Source organism: Drosophila grimshawi, unplaced genomic scaffold (genome assembly GCF_018153295.1).
Source record: "Drosophila grimshawi isolate 15287-2541.00 unplaced genomic scaffold, ASM1815329v1 contig_848, whole genome shotgun sequence".
Lineage (NCBI taxonomy): Eukaryota > Metazoa > Arthropoda > Insecta > Diptera > Drosophilidae > Drosophila > Drosophila grimshawi.
The window spans coordinates 3,159,941-3,178,385 of NW_025063692.1; the positions used below are offsets into that span (position 1 = coordinate 3,159,941).

Here is an 18,445-nt window from a genome sequence, read left to right on the forward strand (position 1 = left end):
GATTCGCGTTCATTGTTTGTTGTTCTTCCTGCTGTGCTTGTTTAAACATTATTGTCGTTGTCGTTGTTGTTGTTGTTGTTGTTCACGCGCTTTAATTCAATTTGTTTGCCGCTATATGAGGGTAATTGATTTGAGGAGCTTAATTGCATTTGATTGTAGCCCTTTGCCATGGACCAACTTCACGACTCTCAACTCCACTTTAAAACTCACGCCTCAAATATACATCTGTATCTGTATCTGAGACCTGTATCCGTATCTGTAGCTGTAGCTTTAGCTGTAGCTGTAGCTTTAGCTGTGTATCTCAGCGCTGCGTACTTCAACGTGCCGCGATCGTCGCATTACTGATGGAACCGGCAAACGACAAACTCGACAAACGACAGCTTAAATAAAAATATAAAAAAAACCAACCCCAGCCGAAGAAAGACGATCAACGATCAAAACGACAACAAAACCGACCTCATACATATTTATGTATATGTATATATATATATATATATATATATATATATATTGATGATAGCGATGACGTATCCAGCTAGCCCCATTCAAGCAAACGTCATATGGGCAAAGGTCTGATTTGGTTAACCCCTTTGTGGCTAGTTATGGGCAGCAATCAAATTCAAACTCTTAACTCTTTCCACTCGATGCAGGTTCACATTGAGCAGCAGGAATAACTATCATCACTATCACGTCGAAGATTACATACCCTTGCCGACCGATGATATTTTGTGGGAGCATAATAAATAACACGAATAGCTGTTGAATTTGGTTCGGATAACTTGTTAAGCAAACGAGTTGCTTATGCAAGAAGTGATCTTTCAACCGTTTGTTCCTATGCCACATATATCAGATAGTGATGGACGAATAGACATGTAGAGATCAAGTGTATATATAAGTATATATACTTTATGGAGTAGCGAAAACTACAATACAACTGTTGTAACCGCTTCAAGGGTATATTAACGATTAGTTTTAGGCGTTTCCCCATATATTATATGCAATAATTAACCGCAAATGATTTGACATTCTCTGCTAATTAATAGCCAACCAATTGACTTGGACATTAATTTCAATAGCTAGCAAAACACTCATAGAAGCACTTTAATAGTTTAACCCATTGCTCTTCAAGCTATATTTATCCGGTAAACACTTTACACTCACCAATCAGTCAGTCAGTCCACAGTCCATTCGACATCTGTTCTAAAATTCTGATACCGAAGGTAGACGCGCATATTGGTTTTGTCTATCCATCTGCATGAATTCAATTGAATAATGAAAATAAACTGTATAGTTTTAAAGCTCGAGTCACCAACTTTGGAAGGTAAATTGCTGGTGAAGTCCTTCAAAGATCAGCTTATATCAAGATCCTAGTTCCTATATATCCCTCAATTTCAGAGCTAAAATAATCACATTCGGAAGTTAAGTCCATACAACAGCCATCTCAGATTGGTAAAAAAAAAATTTCTTGGCCAAAAATCAGGAAATCCTTTACCACTCATAGACTCCCTGTCAGCTATCAGCTGGCATTATACTGGTATCAGAGTATTGCACAGTCGATTACGCCCGACTTACAAAAGCAAATATGATCGTTAACACTCCTTACGACATTTGCAATTGTCATAAGTGAATCAGTTTTCAGGGGGATCTGATAATGGCTGCTTAAGCATTCCAATTAAATTAATTTCACAACAAGAAACTAAATTGTTATCCATTTATCTATAAAAACTGGGAAAAATTAATTAGCATAAAAGTTGCCACAACCATGCCAAATACCCTTCCTTCTGGAAGAAAAATACCTGTATAAATATGCAACAAAATAAACAGAATATATTGCGAGCGCTTAAAAGTAAGCAGTAAAAGCCATTAAATAAAGACAAAGAATGCGAGAGGGAGAGAAAGAGAAAGAGAGAGAGAGAGAGAGAGAGAGAGATAGAGAGCTAGAGAGAAGAATGACTCAGCAGAAGCAACAACAACCAGACAACTTATCTATCTATCTATCTATGCGAGGCAATCACCATCACACATTTGATAGGACTATTGGGAATTTATGTCAATTTCCATTTCCGCTTCCGGTTATCTAGCTAAGAAAAACACAACCTGAAGCTTATTCCTTGCCAGGATGCCGCCCACTTTCTAGTAGATTTGTGCAGGAAATTGCGACTACGGCGGAAATTTCCACATTTTTCACTTGTGTGAATCCGCATTTATTCACTTATATAGCTCGGACTAAAAAGGTTGCTGTCGTGTTGCAATTATAATTTCCGCTCTCTTTCTATGACTCTCTCTCTCTCTCACTTTGGAAATTGATAAGCCGTCATCACTCAGTAATCATCATCAGTAATCAGTAATCATAAATCTATAATTGCTGCTAAATGAATTTCTTAATTAGTTACTTTGCCTGGGGACACGTGAACGTAACGCCAAGTTTGAAATGGGGGAAGTACCCATAAAAAATACAGGCACACACACAGACACACACACACACACACACACACACACACACAAATAAACACATACGCACCGTTGTACAGAGTAGTCCATGAGTCATATCCCCATACCCAGCGATGACCCAGGCCCCAAATTGTGCTGCAAGACTCAAAATATTTATAAACAATGTCTTAACATTAAACTTTAAGGCGCAATAGACGCAAAAATAGACACTAAATAATAAATAGTCTTTACTTATGCACAGCGAAAAAAAAAGGAGACAACCTCAAGTCCAGAATATTTATATTTTGTTGTGTTCATATTACTCTTCGTATGAGATACTTGGCAGTGCAACAAATACAATATATACATTAGTTAGAGATAACTAGTTTTAAGTAAATTCTTGAATCGATTTGTCAAATCTTGTTTTCTAAATGCATTGTTTTTTTCACTGTATAAATATGTATATACATACATATAAACACTGACAGTTCGAGTGCTTTGCCATTTCGCATATTGATCTGAATTTGTAGTTGCTTATACTCCCTAGCGGAGTGTATATTCAGAGTATATTATTTATTTGTTGAGCCCGTAACAAAATTATTTTCTTTAAATAATAATATAAGAATCAGACTGTTTGGGTTCCTGTGCTGGTATGGAAAGTGTAAGGGTTAATTCACCCAATTGTTTTCAGTACTCGGTACAAAAGTTACAAAAAAATAAAAACAAGTGACAAATACCGTTATGATGTTTTGGTTAACAATAATTTCATTTCCGTTTACTGGTTGCAGAACCAATAATGTTGAAGTTCGAACGTGTAACGGTTTTCAATTTCAATTGATTAATTTCGCTTAACGTTTCCGGTTGCTGTTCCGCTTTCATATCCGCATACAAAAAAAGGAACAATGACTTAGTTAGAAAAGAATGGATTGAGAGAGAGAGAGAGAGAGAGAGGGGCTATAGAGACAATTAAAACTTAAAATCGATAACCCTTCTGAGCCGCAATCCCTTCAAGACAACCTGCCAATCATCATCTAAGTGGAAACCAAATCAATCATAATATTATTAAGAAGGAACCCTTTAAGGGGGAGCCTCTTTTAGGGGGCAGGGTATCGAGTAGTCGTGTTGCTGTCGTTTTGAGAATATTTAGTTTGCTTTATTTCAGCATTTCTGCGTTGCGGGCCAAGCGATAAGCGTGTGCATAAAAACATCAACACATTTCATACACATAAATTGTTAAATTCTCAGCAGAGAAAGTGCGCAAATGTCGTAAGTAAATGTGATTACACACATACACACACACACACACACACACACACACACACACACATACATACACACAGAGAGGCACAAATGTGTATTTAAATTGAAATTGAACTGAAAGAAAGATTAAACATTCGCCTCAGTTGCGCACTAAACTTTGCAAACGTCGGGCCGGCTCCGTTAGCCAGTTAGTGAATCCAGTCAGTCAGTCAGCGAGTCAAACAGTCACTAAAATTATTTTTAAAAAAATGGACGACAATTACCCATCATTAATTTTGGGAATCATACTTGTGATCTTTCTTAGCAATAGCCAAGCAATGCCGCCACATAACTGTAAGTATATTTGTCGCAGGACAATCTTGTAAAATCGTCGGCAAAAGTATTTGGCCATGCAAAAGAAGTCCTTTTGCGGGGATTTTTGTGGGTGCGGGCATTGTGTGGCCCTTCAAAAAGATTGTCAATAATCTACTTTCTAGATTTATTGAATTCAGCTCTACAATTGTGGAGATTGTCGGGTTTTTTGTGGACAGATAGCTTACTTTCTATGTTACTTTCATAAATCCTTCCTTTCCATTGTTAAAAAGTGAAAATCTTCTCCATTTCATTTTGTTGGATTCGAATAAGTGCAGATTAGTTGGTTAAAGTATTTTTTAAGTCAGACTGAAAAATAGATGATCTGATAAACGATTCTCACTGATTCGCATCTGGCAGCATTGGCCAGTTACAGTTTTAATCCACAGTTCTGCATCGATACGCTGAGCGGACGCCAATTGTATGTGGGCGAGGTGTTCACACGCCTCAACCAGTGTGTGCGAGTCCAATGCCTGGGCACATTGCAGCTGTGGGAGGACAAGTGAGTCTGACACTGACTGAATTTGAATCCATATCCATATTCCAATTGTAATAAACAAATAAAAATTTACGTTGCATGCAGCTGTAAGGTGCCGATGACGCTACAGGGCGATTGTAATGTCCTGCCGCCAACTGATGCGAATCTGGGATATCCCAAATGTTGTCCACTGTACGAGTGCAAGACGTACGAGGCAAGTGCGCAGGGAGAACTGGAGCAGACCAATACGTACGATCATGCTGGCAATTTGCGCACATCTAACGTCACCGAGGTGATTGTCATCAGCAAGGAGCTGCGTCCAAGTGGTTCACCCGATAAGCCCGCAGTGCCCGTGCGTCAGTATCAGGTGTAGACCGTTAGATCCTGTTGTTGTTATGCGTTATATGTAGTGTGATTGTATCGAATAGGCCATAATTAGTTAGTATCGTAATGTATTGTCTGCGTCCCATAATTTGAATTCTCCATATATATATATATTTATATATGATTTGTGTATGTATGTAATTGTTAAGCAAAATTATACAAAAAATCAAAACAAGCAACAGCAAAAAAAATCTTGAAAACTTTTTAACCCAAAGGCGCCTTGTATAAAACAGGGTTGTTTCACTTTTACGATATTTCACAAAACATCGATAACTACCATCGATACACATCAGCCGTCAGCTGTGCAAATCATTTTCGATTTTCAAGTGCAAGTGAGTAGGTAACAAATTCTAGAAAAATCAAAATAAATAAAGCAGCACGCAATTAATGCTACGCTTACAGTAAACAATTTTAAATTGAACGAACAGCGGCAGCAACAACAACAACTACAACAGCAACGAACTAAACCATCTTTTCAACCAGTGCGAATTTCATCAAAACAATAACATGTTGCTAAGACTTGCATTGTCAACGGCTCGTCCGAGCAGCTTCCTTGTGGCCACAGCCAAATCCTCGCAGGCATTTCTCAAATCGCAGCCCACTCTCAACATCGTGCGCAGCTATGCCCGTGGTCCCGTGCGCAGCACTCGTGCACCTGTCCAGGCAACACCAGTGCCAACACGCGCACCCACACTCAAGGAGAAGCTAATGTCGCCACCAAGTGCCAACGGTAAGTGTGTGTCTGTTTGAGTGTGCATCTTCTTGTGTCAATGTCAATGTCTGTTCAATGTCTTTTTCATAGCTTATTCATTGGGCAAAGGAGCAGCAGCTGGAGCAGCGGTCGTTGGACTCGGAGCACTCTGCTACTACGGCGTCGGCATGGGCAAAGAGACTAGCATTGCAGACAACGCCATGTGAGTAGAGCAATCATCGTCATTTATTATGTACACATATGTATATATATTAGAGTGGAGCACGGAACGAGTGGAATGAATTGCAGAAGGAGTTTTTCTTCAAATCCACTTTCCGTTTCCTACCTCTATCATATATGTGTCCATTCTGTGCTAGGCTCCACGTCTAAAGTATTCTAATGAAATCCCGATGTTTTTCATCAGCATGTGGCCGCAATATGTTAAGGATCGCATTCAGTCGACATACGCCTTCTTTGGCAGCTCTTGCATACTGACGGCTGCTTCGGCAGCAGCAGTCTTTCGCTCGCCACGCCTACTCTCGCTGGCCTCTCGTGGCGGTCTGCTGGTAAGTTTCGTCTCCACTTGTGGATCACCAAATACATTGAGAAACACACACAGTCTGTATAGATCCCGGCATCGCTGTATGTAAACGTGTTTGTTGTTTTTGATTTCTCATAGTGGACATGCGCTTCACTGGCGCTTGTCATTGGCAGCGGTGCGGTGACACGTTCTATGCAATACCAGGAGGGATTGGGTCCCAAGCATCTCGCCTGGGCGCTGCACTGTGCCATTTTGGGCGGTGTCATTGCGCCATTATGCTTTCTGGGCGGTCCGATCCTAACGCGCGCTGCACTCTACACGGGTGGCATTGTCGGTGGCCTGTCCACGATCGCTGCTTGTGCTCCAAACGATAAATTCTTGTATATGGGTGGACCACTGGCCATTGGCCTTGGTGTTGTATTTGCCTCATCGCTTGCCTCGATGTGGCTGCCACCTACAACCATGATTGGCGCTGGTAAGTGGGCAATTTAAAATATATATATATATAAGTATATATATGTTACCCTCTCATTGCTCACTGTATCCATCATCTCATTTTATAGGACTGGCCTCAATGTCTCTCTATGGCGGCTTGTTGCTCTTCAGCGGATTTCTGCTCTACGACACTCAGCGGCTGGTTCGCAAAGCGGAGGTGTGTCCTCAATATGCGTATGCGCCCTTCGACCCCATTAATGCGTACGTATTTTATTTAATGACCAAGAAAATGATTGAGTAATTCTTAATTGTTATAATTTTATTTCAGTTCAATGTCCATCTATTTGGACGTATTGAATATATTCATACGGATTGCGACCATTATGGGCGGTAGCCGTAGAAACTAAACGAACTATAGCCGTTGTGTGATGCAAAAACCTTATGAATTATGATATAAAAATATTTAAATAAAGCCGGCTTAAGCCAACAAAATTTAAATGCTTTCATTTTATGTGTGTAGCAGCGGTATCGATACCATTCATCTTCTATCGTTATCGGCTGCTAAAGAGTACTTTAACGCTTGCAGCAATTTTGAAGAAGATATGGGCATTTATGCAAAGCATTTATATAATGAGTGACCATCTTTATTCATAGTATTTTCTGTTTAGCATTTGTAAAAATAATACAGTGAATAACTATATATATATAATTACGTAAATACGTATATAAATTTATATTCGCATATTTCCTTTGATATCGCAAATGCCGGTTGATTGCATATTGCGATATGCGGCGATATATCGAAAAATATCGCATAAAAGTGTCGAAATAAAAGCGTAGTAAACGATGTATAAACGTTGGAAGGGTAATGAGTAGTCGAGCTATACAGGATATATGCAAAAGTTTAGAGCTTAAAATCGTTTGCCTTGGCAACAGTGTCACACAAATTTTAATTCTCATTTCGACTACCAAATAACAAAACAAAACAGAACATTAAATATTAATTTTGATTGGTGGTATGAAATTGATTTAATTATAATTGAGTGCATAAACGTGTTGCAGGTGCGCAAAATAAGGACAACAGCAACAATATCGAGCAGTCGCAGCTATTCATCAGGTCACAAATCTCGAAGGACACCTGAGACGGGTAAGCAAGCAAGCAAATAAGCCGGCCTAGACCGGTGCAGACACCCAGCCAGACCGCGCCCAGCGTCCTTGCTCTCTGCCTCTCCGCCACTATGCCGGCAAATCGATACGCGATAAACGATAACATTGCAAGACATTTTCACAGGCACAGCAACAACAACAACAACAACTGCAACAATTGTGAACGTTGCGCAGCAGGGAAAACTGGGCCTGGCAGAACAAGAAGCAGCATCAGCAGCAGCAGTGGATTGGGAGATGGAGCGTCGTTATTTGAAGAATCCGTTTGCGGACTTCTCGGGCGGCGAGAGCACACCGTTTGCCACCGACGAGGAACACATCAAGACGTTGATATGCACCTATGTGGATGCCATATTGGAGCATTGTCATCCCAATAACGATGAGGAGGACAATCGCGGCGATCTGTATTTGGGCAATGCGGGCATCGCCTACATGTTCTGGAAGTTACACATCTGCGAACAGACACGCGATCTCTATCCGGGCTTGGAGCATGCCGCTGCCTTTATACGCAACGCCAAGGTGAATGCCAAACGCTACAAGAAGCGGTCGGCGGAACGTTATTCGTTTCTGTGCGGCAACGCTGGCATCTACGCCGTGTCGGCGGCCATCTCACAGGAGGCCAAGGACATTGAGGAGCTGTCGAATGACTTGGCCAACTTCAAGTCGGGCATACCCTCCAGCAAGGAGTTCATGCACACCAAATACGGCTGCGATGAGGTTCTCGTCGGCCGTGCCGGCTACCTGGCCGGCTGCTATTGGCTGAACGATGTGCTGCCCGAGAAGAAGATCACCGACGACGACCTGACCTCCATTTGCCAACTGATCATCACGAGCGGACGCGAATACAGCAAACTGAACAACTCACCGCTGCCGCTGATGTATCAATACCATGGCACTGAGTATTTGGGTGCTGCCCATGGCCTGTGCGCCATATTGCACATGCTCCTAGACAGTCCCTGGTTCCGCACCGTACCCATTTCGGCGCCGGCCGCTGAGCTGCGCGACATCAAGCGCTCCATTGACTTCTTTCTGGAGCTGCAGGACGGCGAGGGTAATTTTCCGGTTGCGCTGGAGGATCTGCGATCGGGACGCGATAAGCGTTTGGTGCACTGGTGCCATGGCGCACCCGGCGCCGTTTATGTGCTGGCCAAGGCCTATTTGATATTCAAGGAGGACAAGTATCTGATCGCGCTGCGTCGCGCCTCTGATCTTGTCTGGAAGCAGGGCTTCCTGCGCAAGGGGCCGGGCATCTGTCATGGCGTTGCCGGCAATGCGTATGTCTTCCTGCTGCTCTTCCGCCTGACCAACGAAATGAAGTACCTGTATCGGGCGCACAAATTCATGGAGTTGCTGACCAACTCGGAGTTCAAGCAGCGCGCTCGCGTTCCCGATCGTCCGCATAGCCTGTATGAGGGTGTCGCTGGCACCGTTTGCTTTCTGGTCGATCTTCTCGAGCCGGAGCAGGCACATTTTCCCTTCATGGATGTCTTTCACTAGACACCCATATCCCAGATTCCATAACCCCCCCCCCCAACCCCCCCACACACACACACACACACACACACATCCCGCAACCCTAAGAAAATCAGGGAGTTCTTTTTAGTTTTCTAGTCATTTATTGTTTATTTGCCATGTTTATGTGTTTGTAGCTCATTCGCTCGTTGCCTTTGCGTTTTACCCAATATATACATATATATATATATATACATATATATATACCGATGCCAAAATGTAATCTCCTCTTGCTCCCCCTATCCACAATTGAGTGCGAGGCGCCAATCACCGAATGCAGAATGCTCTTATCATTCCCATATCAAAATTCTCTGTGCTTTAAGCTAAGCAATTAATAATAATAATTATAATAATAATATATATTCATATTATATATATATATACATTTGTATATGTATATATGATAAATTTATATATATACACGATACATATACATTATATATTTATATACAATACTTACAAAATACTTGCAAAACGAAAAATCATCAACATACATTATATATTCTGTGCTTTATACCTACGAGTAATTCCACGACGAGCTCCAAATTCTATTGTCAATAAAAATTATACTACAAAATATACATTTATATATATATAATATGCGAAGTACGATCAAAGGTCACCGAAAACCGTAAGTCCAATCAGATACATCGCCGTTTATCGATATCGATACAAAATTATAAACAGAGAAGGACAAAAGTGCGTCTGATTAGTTAAGTGTGAATTAGTAAAAAAAAATTGAAATTGATCGATACGTGTACGTGTTTCGCAAATTGAATGAATGGCAAACACATTCCCATAAATAGCGAAAATAAGTGAGTTGATTAAGCCGTGCACTTATCTCCCGATAATCTCCAGATAAGCTTTGGCATTAGCACCGATATCAAATTAGTGACGAACATCATTCAAATGCCAACCGCGCCAAATGCTAATTTCAATGTACTAGCTGCAAAAATGTGTAAAACTACAATGAGTATTTGGTTTATGTATATATGCATGTATCTATATTAAGTACAGCTCATTCTAAAGTATACAATTAATAGCGGTCAGTCATATAACACTGACTGATAAACGACACATATATAAATCATTCATATTACCAGTATTGGCAATTTTATTTGTTTTGTTAACTCGGTCAGCGTTCGCTGGCCGTCAGTCATACTACAGCCAGCGGAGGGATTAGCCACGCTGCTCAAGGCACCTCTCCCAACTATATCTACCTCTTTTGCGTGCCAACTGTACAACTGCATCTCAAGATGACCGAGAATATGATCTGGGTGCTCGGTTTGATCATGATTATCTGTGGGGCCAGTGTGCCAGATGTCGTCAAGGCGGAGGATCGATTTCCCTTATCTATAATACACATTAACGATTTACACGCGAGGTAAGTGGCCTGCCAGCTAAGCACGTCCAATCATATTTGATTATCATTATATAAATATATATCGTTATCGAAATCAGGTACTCAAATGTCACCATTCATATATCAAGCTTAAGATAGCATCGACAAGTGACCGTGTTCAATTATAATCAAGTGCGACATTATTTACTAGGCTAAGTGCCTAACCATTCGTCAGCGTTCATCAACATCATCGATAAAGATTGTGTGGCTAACACAACACCCACTTTCAATTGCCCACCTTCCACACCCAATACCCAATCACCTGCACACCACATGATTGACTAAACATTAAGTTATGTTAATGCGCATCCAATTTTGCCGAAATCCAGATTCGAGCCCACAAATCCCAGCGGCGGCATCTGTGAAGAGGGGGAAGACTGCATCGGTGGCTATGCGCGTACCGTTTATACGGTGAAGCGACTCCTCAACGAACAGAAGGATCTGAATCCGATCTATATCAATGCGGGCGACAGTTTCCAGGGCACGCTCTGGTACAACATCGGACGCTGGAATGTCACCCAGCAGTTCCTCAATCTGCTGCCAGCGGATGCAATGGTTTGTATAAAGAGTACCCCATTTGCCGATCCCATCTAATTCGCGTACTTGCGCAGACGCTGGGCAATCACGAGTTCGATCATAGCATCGAGGGTCTGGTACCCTTCTTGGAGACGGTCGACACCAGCATGCTGGTGGCCAACATGGACAGCGCCCACGAGCCCACAGCGCAGGGCCTCTACGAAAAGTCGAAGATCATTGAGCGCAGCGGTCGCAAAATTGGACTCATTGGCGTCATCCTTGAGACAACCTACGTAAGTATTTTCGGACAGAGTAGGCAATAGGCAGTCGAGCAGCTCTCTCAACTTTGCATCGCTTGCAGGACTTGGCCAACACGGGCGACATGATCTTCAGCAACGAGAGCGACGCGATTCGCAAAGAGGCCCAGCTGCTGATGGCCCAGGGCGCCAATATCATCGTTGTGATCTCACATTGCGGCTACGAGGTGGACAAAGTGATCGCTGCAAATGCGGGCGATGTGATCGATGTAATCATCGGCTCCCATTCGCACACGTTTCTCTTTACGGGCGATGTGGCACCGGGACCGGATAAGCCACGTGGCGATTATCCCACACAGGTGACCCATCAGCTCAGTGGCCATCGGGTGCTCATCGTGCAGGCGGGCGCCTATGCCAAATATGTCGGCAATCTAACCGTTTACTTCGATGCCAACGGCGACATACTCGACTTTGAGGGTGCACCCATCTACATGGCCCACGATGTGCCCGAGGGTGAGTTCCTTCAACTTTTCATGCCCTGCAGCCATTGAAAATGGGTAAAAAGCATATATATTCTTGATCAGCATCAACAGCCGATTCGATCTAGCCATGTCCGCCGGTCTTTCGTCTATCTCAGAGACTATAAGAGCTAGAAACTTCAAATTTGGAATACAGGTTCTCGTATGCAAAGGCTTTTTATTAACATATAATAAGCATATGCATACTATTGATACAGTGGACAAATATCATCAAGATCGGATGGGAAACATGCTAGATATAGTCGAAAATGTGTTCTCATATTGATCCCATTTATGGCGCATGTTTTGTTTTTATCGCACATTTATCAAACCGCAAACAAAAGGCAGATAGTAACTATATATATATATAAATATGTTCATTATCTTGATCGGGCAGACGAGAGAGTTGACGTCATTTTGAGAGCGAGGAATTTCACTTTTTTCTAGAAGCATATCTTTAGAGGTTTAATTGAAGAGACTTATTTCTAGAGGCTTGTTTGCTTGGGGTTCATTTCTAGAGGTTTATTCCAAGAGGCTTATTTCTAGAGGCTTATTTCCAAAGGCCTATTTCTAGAGGCCTATTTCTAGAGGTTTATTTCGGGAAACCGTAGTCTTCATAGCTTGCAATATTCACGTTGCCAATTTAGAGCCAATTGTTCTTGCTGTGCAGATGAAACAGTGCTGGCGGAGCTGGTGCCCTGGAAGGAGATAATCGATGAGCAGGGCAAAGTGGTGGTTGGACGCACCGTGGTCGATCTGACCAAGAACGACTGCAGCGACAGGGAATGCAATTTGGGCAACTTCTTCTGCGATGCGATGATTCATTCGGTGAGCATCTCTCCTCGCTAGTCCCAGTCTGTTCCCACTAAATGAACATCCTCTTTGGATTGCAGTTTGCGGGACTGACGCCCTTTGACCAGAAGGAGTGGACGAATGTGTCGATTGGACTGGCGGCCACGGGTGGACTGCGAGTACCACTATTCCGCGGCAGTAAGTAGACAACACCAATCGAATCCAACATCCAGCAAAACCCTTTCCACCATAGATCTGACCTATGCGCACCTGGTGACAATGTCGCCGTTCGAGAACAAATTGGTTGCCTACAATCTTCCGGGCAGCAATGTGATTGCGGCTCTGGAGTACGCGGTTAGCAAGATCGATCTGGCGAATGGGGTGTACAGTTCGATGTATTATATGCAAGTGTCCGGCCTCAAGGTCACCTATGACTACACCAAGCCGGTCAATTCGCGAGTCGTTGATGTCAAAGCACGTTGCGCCGACTGCAATGTGCCCATCTATGAGCCCTTGGAGCCGACGAAAGTGTATCGCATTGTTACCCCAGATTTTCTACAGGGTGGCGGCGATGGTTTCTCCATGCTCACCGGAGGCACCGATATTCAGTAAGTGAACTGAACACAGCCCTCCAGCTCCCCGCCTCGGAAGTAATCCTTCTTTTTTCGTGTGTTTTTTTTTAGAATTGGCGTTACGGATGTGGATGCGCTCATCTCGTACACCGGCAACATTAGTCCCATCTACACGGGTCACGAGCAGCGCATAATTATCCAACCATAAGCACCATTTCTGGAACTTATATTTTTGTCATTTTTTTTTAAATAAAATTAAAATTAATTTAAATAAATATTAAATTTTGTTTAGTTTAATTGTTTGGGGTTTTCAGCCAGGAAAGATCTGGAAATCAATTAAGCAGCTAATAAATCATTTGACCTGTTAGCCAATCAATCAATCAATCAATCAGTCGAGGTGTCAGTCGAAATATTAATTTATAGACACACACATGAGTCAAATACCGATCGAAAATATAACTATATCCTTATATTTACTTTCATATCGAAGCTGATGAGGTTATCTTGGCACTGCAGCCCTGGCAGGACATATTGAAGGACGAATCCAATCGGATTGTGGGCAAGAGTCGGGTCCAATTGCAGCAATCGGAGTGCGCCCGAGGCGAATGCAATTTGGGTAATTTCTATACGGATGCCATGCTTTATGCTGTAAGTCACAGTCGTAATCGTATCTGAAATTAAATAATTGCTAATCCTTGAGCTTTTGCAGTTCGTTAAGGATGCCGCTGCCGAGGCGAGCAATTGGAGCAATGTGTCGATTGCATTGACCAGCCAGGGTAATTTTCGTGTGGACATACCAGCGGGCAGTAGGTACATATTTGATATATATATGCACAATTATTCGTTAATGTCCTCTTCTTGGGATAGACATAACGTATAAGCAACTGGTTGCAATGTGTCCGTGGGAGAATCGATTGTATGCATTGACTTTGAGTGGCGAGCATTTGTGGCAGCTGCTGGAGGATAGTGTAGCTTCCATGAATGCCAGTCTGTCTGCACCATCATCCAAGCGTTTCCTGCAAGTCTCTGGCTTAAGGATCAGCTACAATCTTAGATCGGAGCCAGGTCAACGTATTTCCAGTTTACTGGTGCGTTGTGCCAATTGCTCAATACCCCAATATCAGGCATTGCAACGGCATCAGGAATATCGCCTGGTTGTCATGGAATACCTGGCCAATGGCAAAAACGGTTTCTCGCTGATAAGCGATCATGCAAAAGAGCTTGAGTAAATTAATGCTCAAAAATTCACTTAAACGTATTATTGTTACCATATATTATATTTTACAGACAGGGCCCCTTTGACTTAGATGCTTTAATGGAGTACATGAGTACGGTTAGAATCATAACTGCTGGATTGGAGCAAAGAATACAAATTATAAACAATTGAGAGACATTTTCGTTACTTTTTGATTCAAATAAACATAACGTTTTCTAAATGCTTATCGATTATCGATTATTGTTGTTCGTTGTTCGTTAAGTTGACTGCCAGTACTAAAATACTGAATTTAGATAGTTTTCGTTCACGGCCACAGCGGTCACATTGGTTTCTCGTTCATAAGCGCTCGTGCAAGAAAGATTAAGAAAATTAATACTCCAAAATTAACTTTTACATATTATTCACACTCACTTATTTGGATTGGAGCAAATAATACAAATTATTAACACTAGAGGTAAGCGTACGTTCCTTTTTTTATTCAAATAAACATTCGCAACCATAACGCGCTCGAAATTCTTCTCAATGATCGATTCTTATCGTTCGTTGTTCGTTAAGTTGGCTTTCAGTATTAAAATACTGAAGTTAGGTGATTTTCGTTATTGTCGACAGCGGTCACATTGGTCACTTCACTCATTCAAAAGTCTTGCTAAGGTTAGGAGTCCGTCTGCGGCACATTTGGAGCAAGTGAGCTTGTTAATTTACATCATATTTGAATCGGAAATATCAGACACATATTTTTTGTGAACTCTATTCATATTCAAATAAAAAGCAGTATCAAAGTAAGTAACATATTTTTTTTTAGCAACTTTTTCATTTACGTAAAAATACCGCGTGTGTGTGCGCAAAAAAGTTGCATTCTCATTGTTTTGCGTGCGTTTTGTGTGTTATATAAGAGAGAGCCGGTAAAGCGGACGAGCGACAAGCTTGTTTCTAGAACCTTCCAATTAAGAATCAATGGGCATTCATAAGTTAATCTTAAATCACAAAAGATCACAACTGCGGGCTCCCTTCTGCCATGAGTGGTGTGTGTGTTGCTATCACTTGCAACGGTGCATATTCCGCTCTTGGAAATTGCCTTCAGGCGCACACACACACTCACGTAACAGCAGCGAACGCACATGTTTTTTCTTTTTCCTTGCCGGTTTTACGCTGATGCAAGTTGATTAAACATATGCTTACTACACGTGAACGACAGAGAGAGAGAGAGAGAAAGGGAGAGTGCTAATTGGACTCTGTATTTATTGTATGGCAACGGGAAATTTTTACCCAGTATTTCATAACAAGCCAAAACATTGCATCAACACACACACATACACATGCACATGTGGGTTACATAAATGATTTGTTCTGGAAGAGTTTCTCGCATAAAACGTTATCGATACCACTGTAAAGGGGTGCGACAGGTCGTGACATTGTCTTATCTCTCTGGGTATGTGAGGGGGGTTTGAAAAATTAAAGTGTATTTAATAAAGTTGAAAAACTGCTGTTAGTTCATTTAGCGAGCACGTGTTGAGTTCCATTCGTTCATCGATATTTTTTCTGTTATCGCTTCTCGCAGATGTTCCGCCTACCAATTTCACTTGCACGCACCAACATCAGCCGCCAGGTGGCGCTGCGCCGCTATGCAAAGGATGTCAAATTCGGACCCGAGGTGCGCGCCATGATGCTGCAGGGCGTTGATGTGCTAGCGGACGCCGTGGCCGTCACCATGGGACCCAAGGGTCGCAACGTGATCATCGAGCAGTCGTGGGGCTCGCCCAAAATCACCAAGGATGGAGTGACGGTGGCCAAATCCATTGAGCTCAAGGACAAATTCCAGAACATTGGTGCCAAACTCGTCCAGGATGTGGCCAATAATACCAATGAGGAGGCCGGCGATGGCACCACCACCGCCACAGTGCTGGCCCGTGCCATTGCCAAGGAGGGTTTCGAGAAGATCTCGAAGGGCGCCAATCCCGTTGAGATCCGTCGCGGCGTCATGCTGGCCGTGGACACCGTCAAGGAGAATCTGAAGAGCATGTCGCGGCCGGTGAAGACGCCCGAGGAGATTGCCCAGGTGGCAACGATATCGGCGAACGGTGACCTGGCCATCGGCAAACTAATCAGCGATGCGATGAAGCGTGTGGGACGCGATGGCGTCATCACCGTCAAGGATGGCAAAACCCTAATCGATGAGCTGGAGGTGATTGAGGGTATGAAATTCGATCGCGGCTACATTTCGCCGTATTTCATCAACTCGTCAAAGGGCGCCAAGGTGGAGTTCCAGGATGCCCTCCTGCTGCTCTCGGAGAAGAAAATCTCCTCGGTGCAGAGCATCATTCCCGCCCTCGAGTTGGCCAACTCGCAGCGCAAGCCGCTGGTCATCATTGCCGAGGACATCGATGGTGAGGCACTCAGCACTCTGGTGGTGAATCGCCTGAAGATCGGTCTCCAGGTGGCCGCCGTCAAAGCACCTGGTTTCGGTGATAATCGCAAGTCAACATTGACCGATATGGCCATCGCCTCGGGCGGCATTGTGTTCGGTGATGATGCCGATCTCGTCAAGCTCGAAGATGTCAAGATCAGCGATTTGGGCCAAGTGGGTGAGGTGGTCGTCACCAAGGATGACACACTCTTGCTGAAGGGCAAGGGCAAGAAGGAGGATGTGCAGCGTCGCGTCGATCAGATCAAGGAACAGATCACCGACACCACCTCCGAATACGAGAAGGAGAAGCTGCAGGAGCGTTTGGCACGTCTCGCCTCTGGCGTTGCGCTGCTGCGCGTCGGTGGCTCCAGCGAGGTGGAGGTCAACGAGAAGAAGGATCGCGTCCATGATGCATTGAATGCAACACGCGCTGCCGTTGAAGAGGGCATCGTGCCCGGCGGTGGCACCGCTCTGCTCCGCTGCATCGAGAAACTGGATGCCGTCGCCACTCAGAATGAGGATCAGGTACCCAACTCGCATGGCCATTCGCCTAGTCCTCCTTAATCTCATCAATCTCGTTTCACTTTCTTACAGAACCTGGGCGTGGACATTGTGCGTCGAGCACTGCGCATGCCCTGCATGACAATTGCCAAGAATGCTGGTGTCGATGGCGCCATGGTTGTGGCCAAGGTGGAGACCCAATCGGGTGACTATGGCTACGATGCGCTCAAGAGCGAATATGGCAACCTGATCGAGAAGGGCATCATTGATCCCACCAAGGTGGTGCGCACAGCCATCACTGATGCAGCCGGTGTTGCCTCGCTGCTGACCACCGCTGAGGCTGTTGTCACCGAAATACCCAAGGAGGATGCTGCTCCTGGCATGGGCGGTATGGGTGGCATGGGCGGCATGGGTGGCATGGGCGGTATGGGTGGCATGATGTAATCAGTACACACATTCGCACACACGCACACCCATCCCTACACACACACACACACACAAACACACACCATTCATATGTTTAAGCGCATGGATGCAGAACGACGCCAGACTACGGCTTGCGGGCAATCCGTGCTCAGCACACAACAACAACAAACACACAAACATATGTGCTCGAAGTGGATACAGGTTCTTCATACTCCGCCTTGTGCCCATGCCGGGTTTTCTTTCGCATTTATTCCCCCCTTCGAACGATTCAATTGCTGCTGGTTGTGTCAGCTTCTTGTCTGCTGTTTGCCCGGATTTGGCCTGATCCCGTCTGCTGGCGCAGCTGCATTCATGTTCGACGTTTCTTTTTTTTAAACTATTCCTTAATTCTATTTTTTTTTACATGTTATATATGTAAAGGCAAGAAATACCGTTAGTTGTAAAATAATAAAATTAAACAAAAAAAATATATAAAAAAATGTATATCACAAAAATAGAAATGCAATGCAGAAGCAGTTTTAATGAGATCACTGCGAACAGACATCGTCAGACTTCTGTAGCACTAGAGTGACTTGAGTCCAACATACCCAACGCA

At 43.5% G+C, this 18,445-nt stretch overlaps 5 protein-coding genes across 9 annotated transcripts; all 5 read left to right on the forward strand.

Moving 5' to 3' along the window:
• The first annotated feature begins 3,836 nt into the window (after window positions 1–3,836).
• LOC6569294 lies at window positions 3,837–5,117 on the forward strand. Its single transcript, XM_001995709.2, has 3 exons — window positions 3,837–4,023; window positions 4,402–4,543; window positions 4,625–5,117. Exons 1-3 carry the CDS (start codon window positions 3,939–3,941, stop codon window positions 4,890–4,892), a joined length of 495 nt encoding a protein of 164 aa, XP_001995745.1. The 5' UTR covers window positions 3,837–3,938; the 3' UTR covers window positions 4,893–5,117.
• A 106-nt stretch (window positions 5,118–5,223) lies between these two features.
• Window positions 5,224–7,068, forward strand: LOC6569295 (growth hormone-inducible transmembrane protein). Its single transcript, XM_001995710.3, has 6 exons — window positions 5,224–5,633; window positions 5,706–5,817; window positions 6,019–6,160; window positions 6,274–6,610; window positions 6,699–6,831; window positions 6,899–7,068. The coding sequence occupies exons 1-6, from the start codon at window positions 5,411–5,413 to the stop codon at window positions 6,975–6,977; spliced, it is 1,026 nt and encodes a 341-aa protein (XP_001995746.1). The 5' UTR covers window positions 5,224–5,410; the 3' UTR covers window positions 6,978–7,068.
• Window positions 7,069–7,579: 511 nt separating this feature from the next.
• On the forward strand, window positions 7,580–9,578 carry LOC6569296 (lanC-like protein 3 homolog). Of its 2 annotated transcripts, XM_032741382.2 has the most exons (3): window positions 7,580–7,717; window positions 7,862–9,239; window positions 9,501–9,578. In XM_032741382.2, exon 2 carries the CDS (start codon window positions 7,972–7,974, stop codon window positions 9,229–9,231), a length of 1,260 nt encoding a protein of 419 aa, XP_032597273.1. In that variant the 5' UTR covers window positions 7,580–7,717; window positions 7,862–7,971; the 3' UTR covers window positions 9,232–9,239; window positions 9,501–9,578. The 2 variants fall into 2 exon arrangements, with proteins under 2 accessions (XP_032597273.1, XP_001995747.1); XM_001995711.3 differs by lacking the exon at window positions 9,501–9,578 and having other exon boundaries at window positions 7,862–9,260.
• Window positions 9,579–9,936: 358 nt separating this feature from the next.
• LOC6569297 (apyrase) lies at window positions 9,937–14,739 on the forward strand. 4 transcript variants are annotated; one of them, XM_032741376.1, is made up of 9 exons: window positions 9,937–10,061; window positions 10,386–10,630; window positions 10,978–11,203; window positions 11,260–11,457; window positions 11,526–11,934; window positions 13,794–13,951; window positions 14,013–14,109; window positions 14,171–14,528; window positions 14,591–14,739. In XM_032741376.1, the coding sequence occupies exons 2-9, from the start codon at window positions 10,503–10,505 to the stop codon at window positions 14,688–14,690; spliced, it is 1,674 nt and encodes a 557-aa protein (XP_032597267.1). In that variant the 5' UTR covers window positions 9,937–10,061; window positions 10,386–10,502; the 3' UTR covers window positions 14,691–14,739. The 4 variants fall into 4 exon arrangements, with proteins under 4 accessions (XP_032597267.1, XP_032597268.1, XP_001995748.1 ...); XM_001995712.3 differs by lacking the exons at window positions 9,937–10,061; window positions 13,794–13,951; window positions 14,013–14,109; window positions 14,171–14,528; window positions 14,591–14,739 and adding exons at window positions 12,610–12,767; window positions 12,833–12,929; window positions 12,985–13,339; window positions 13,415–13,578 and having other exon boundaries at window positions 10,406–10,630; XM_032741377.1 differs by lacking the exons at window positions 9,937–10,061; window positions 14,591–14,739 and having other exon boundaries at window positions 10,401–10,630; window positions 14,013–14,113; window positions 14,171–14,198.
• Window positions 14,740–15,104: 365 nt separating this feature from the next.
• LOC6569258 (heat shock protein 60A) lies at window positions 15,105–18,333 on the forward strand. The gene is made up of 3 exons (XM_001995714.2): window positions 15,105–15,298; window positions 16,078–17,448; window positions 17,518–18,333. The coding sequence occupies exons 2-3, from the start codon at window positions 16,078–16,080 to the stop codon at window positions 17,866–17,868; spliced, it is 1,722 nt and encodes a 573-aa protein (XP_001995750.1). The 5' UTR covers window positions 15,105–15,298; the 3' UTR covers window positions 17,869–18,333.
• The last annotated feature ends 112 nt before the right edge of the window (window positions 18,334–18,445 follow it).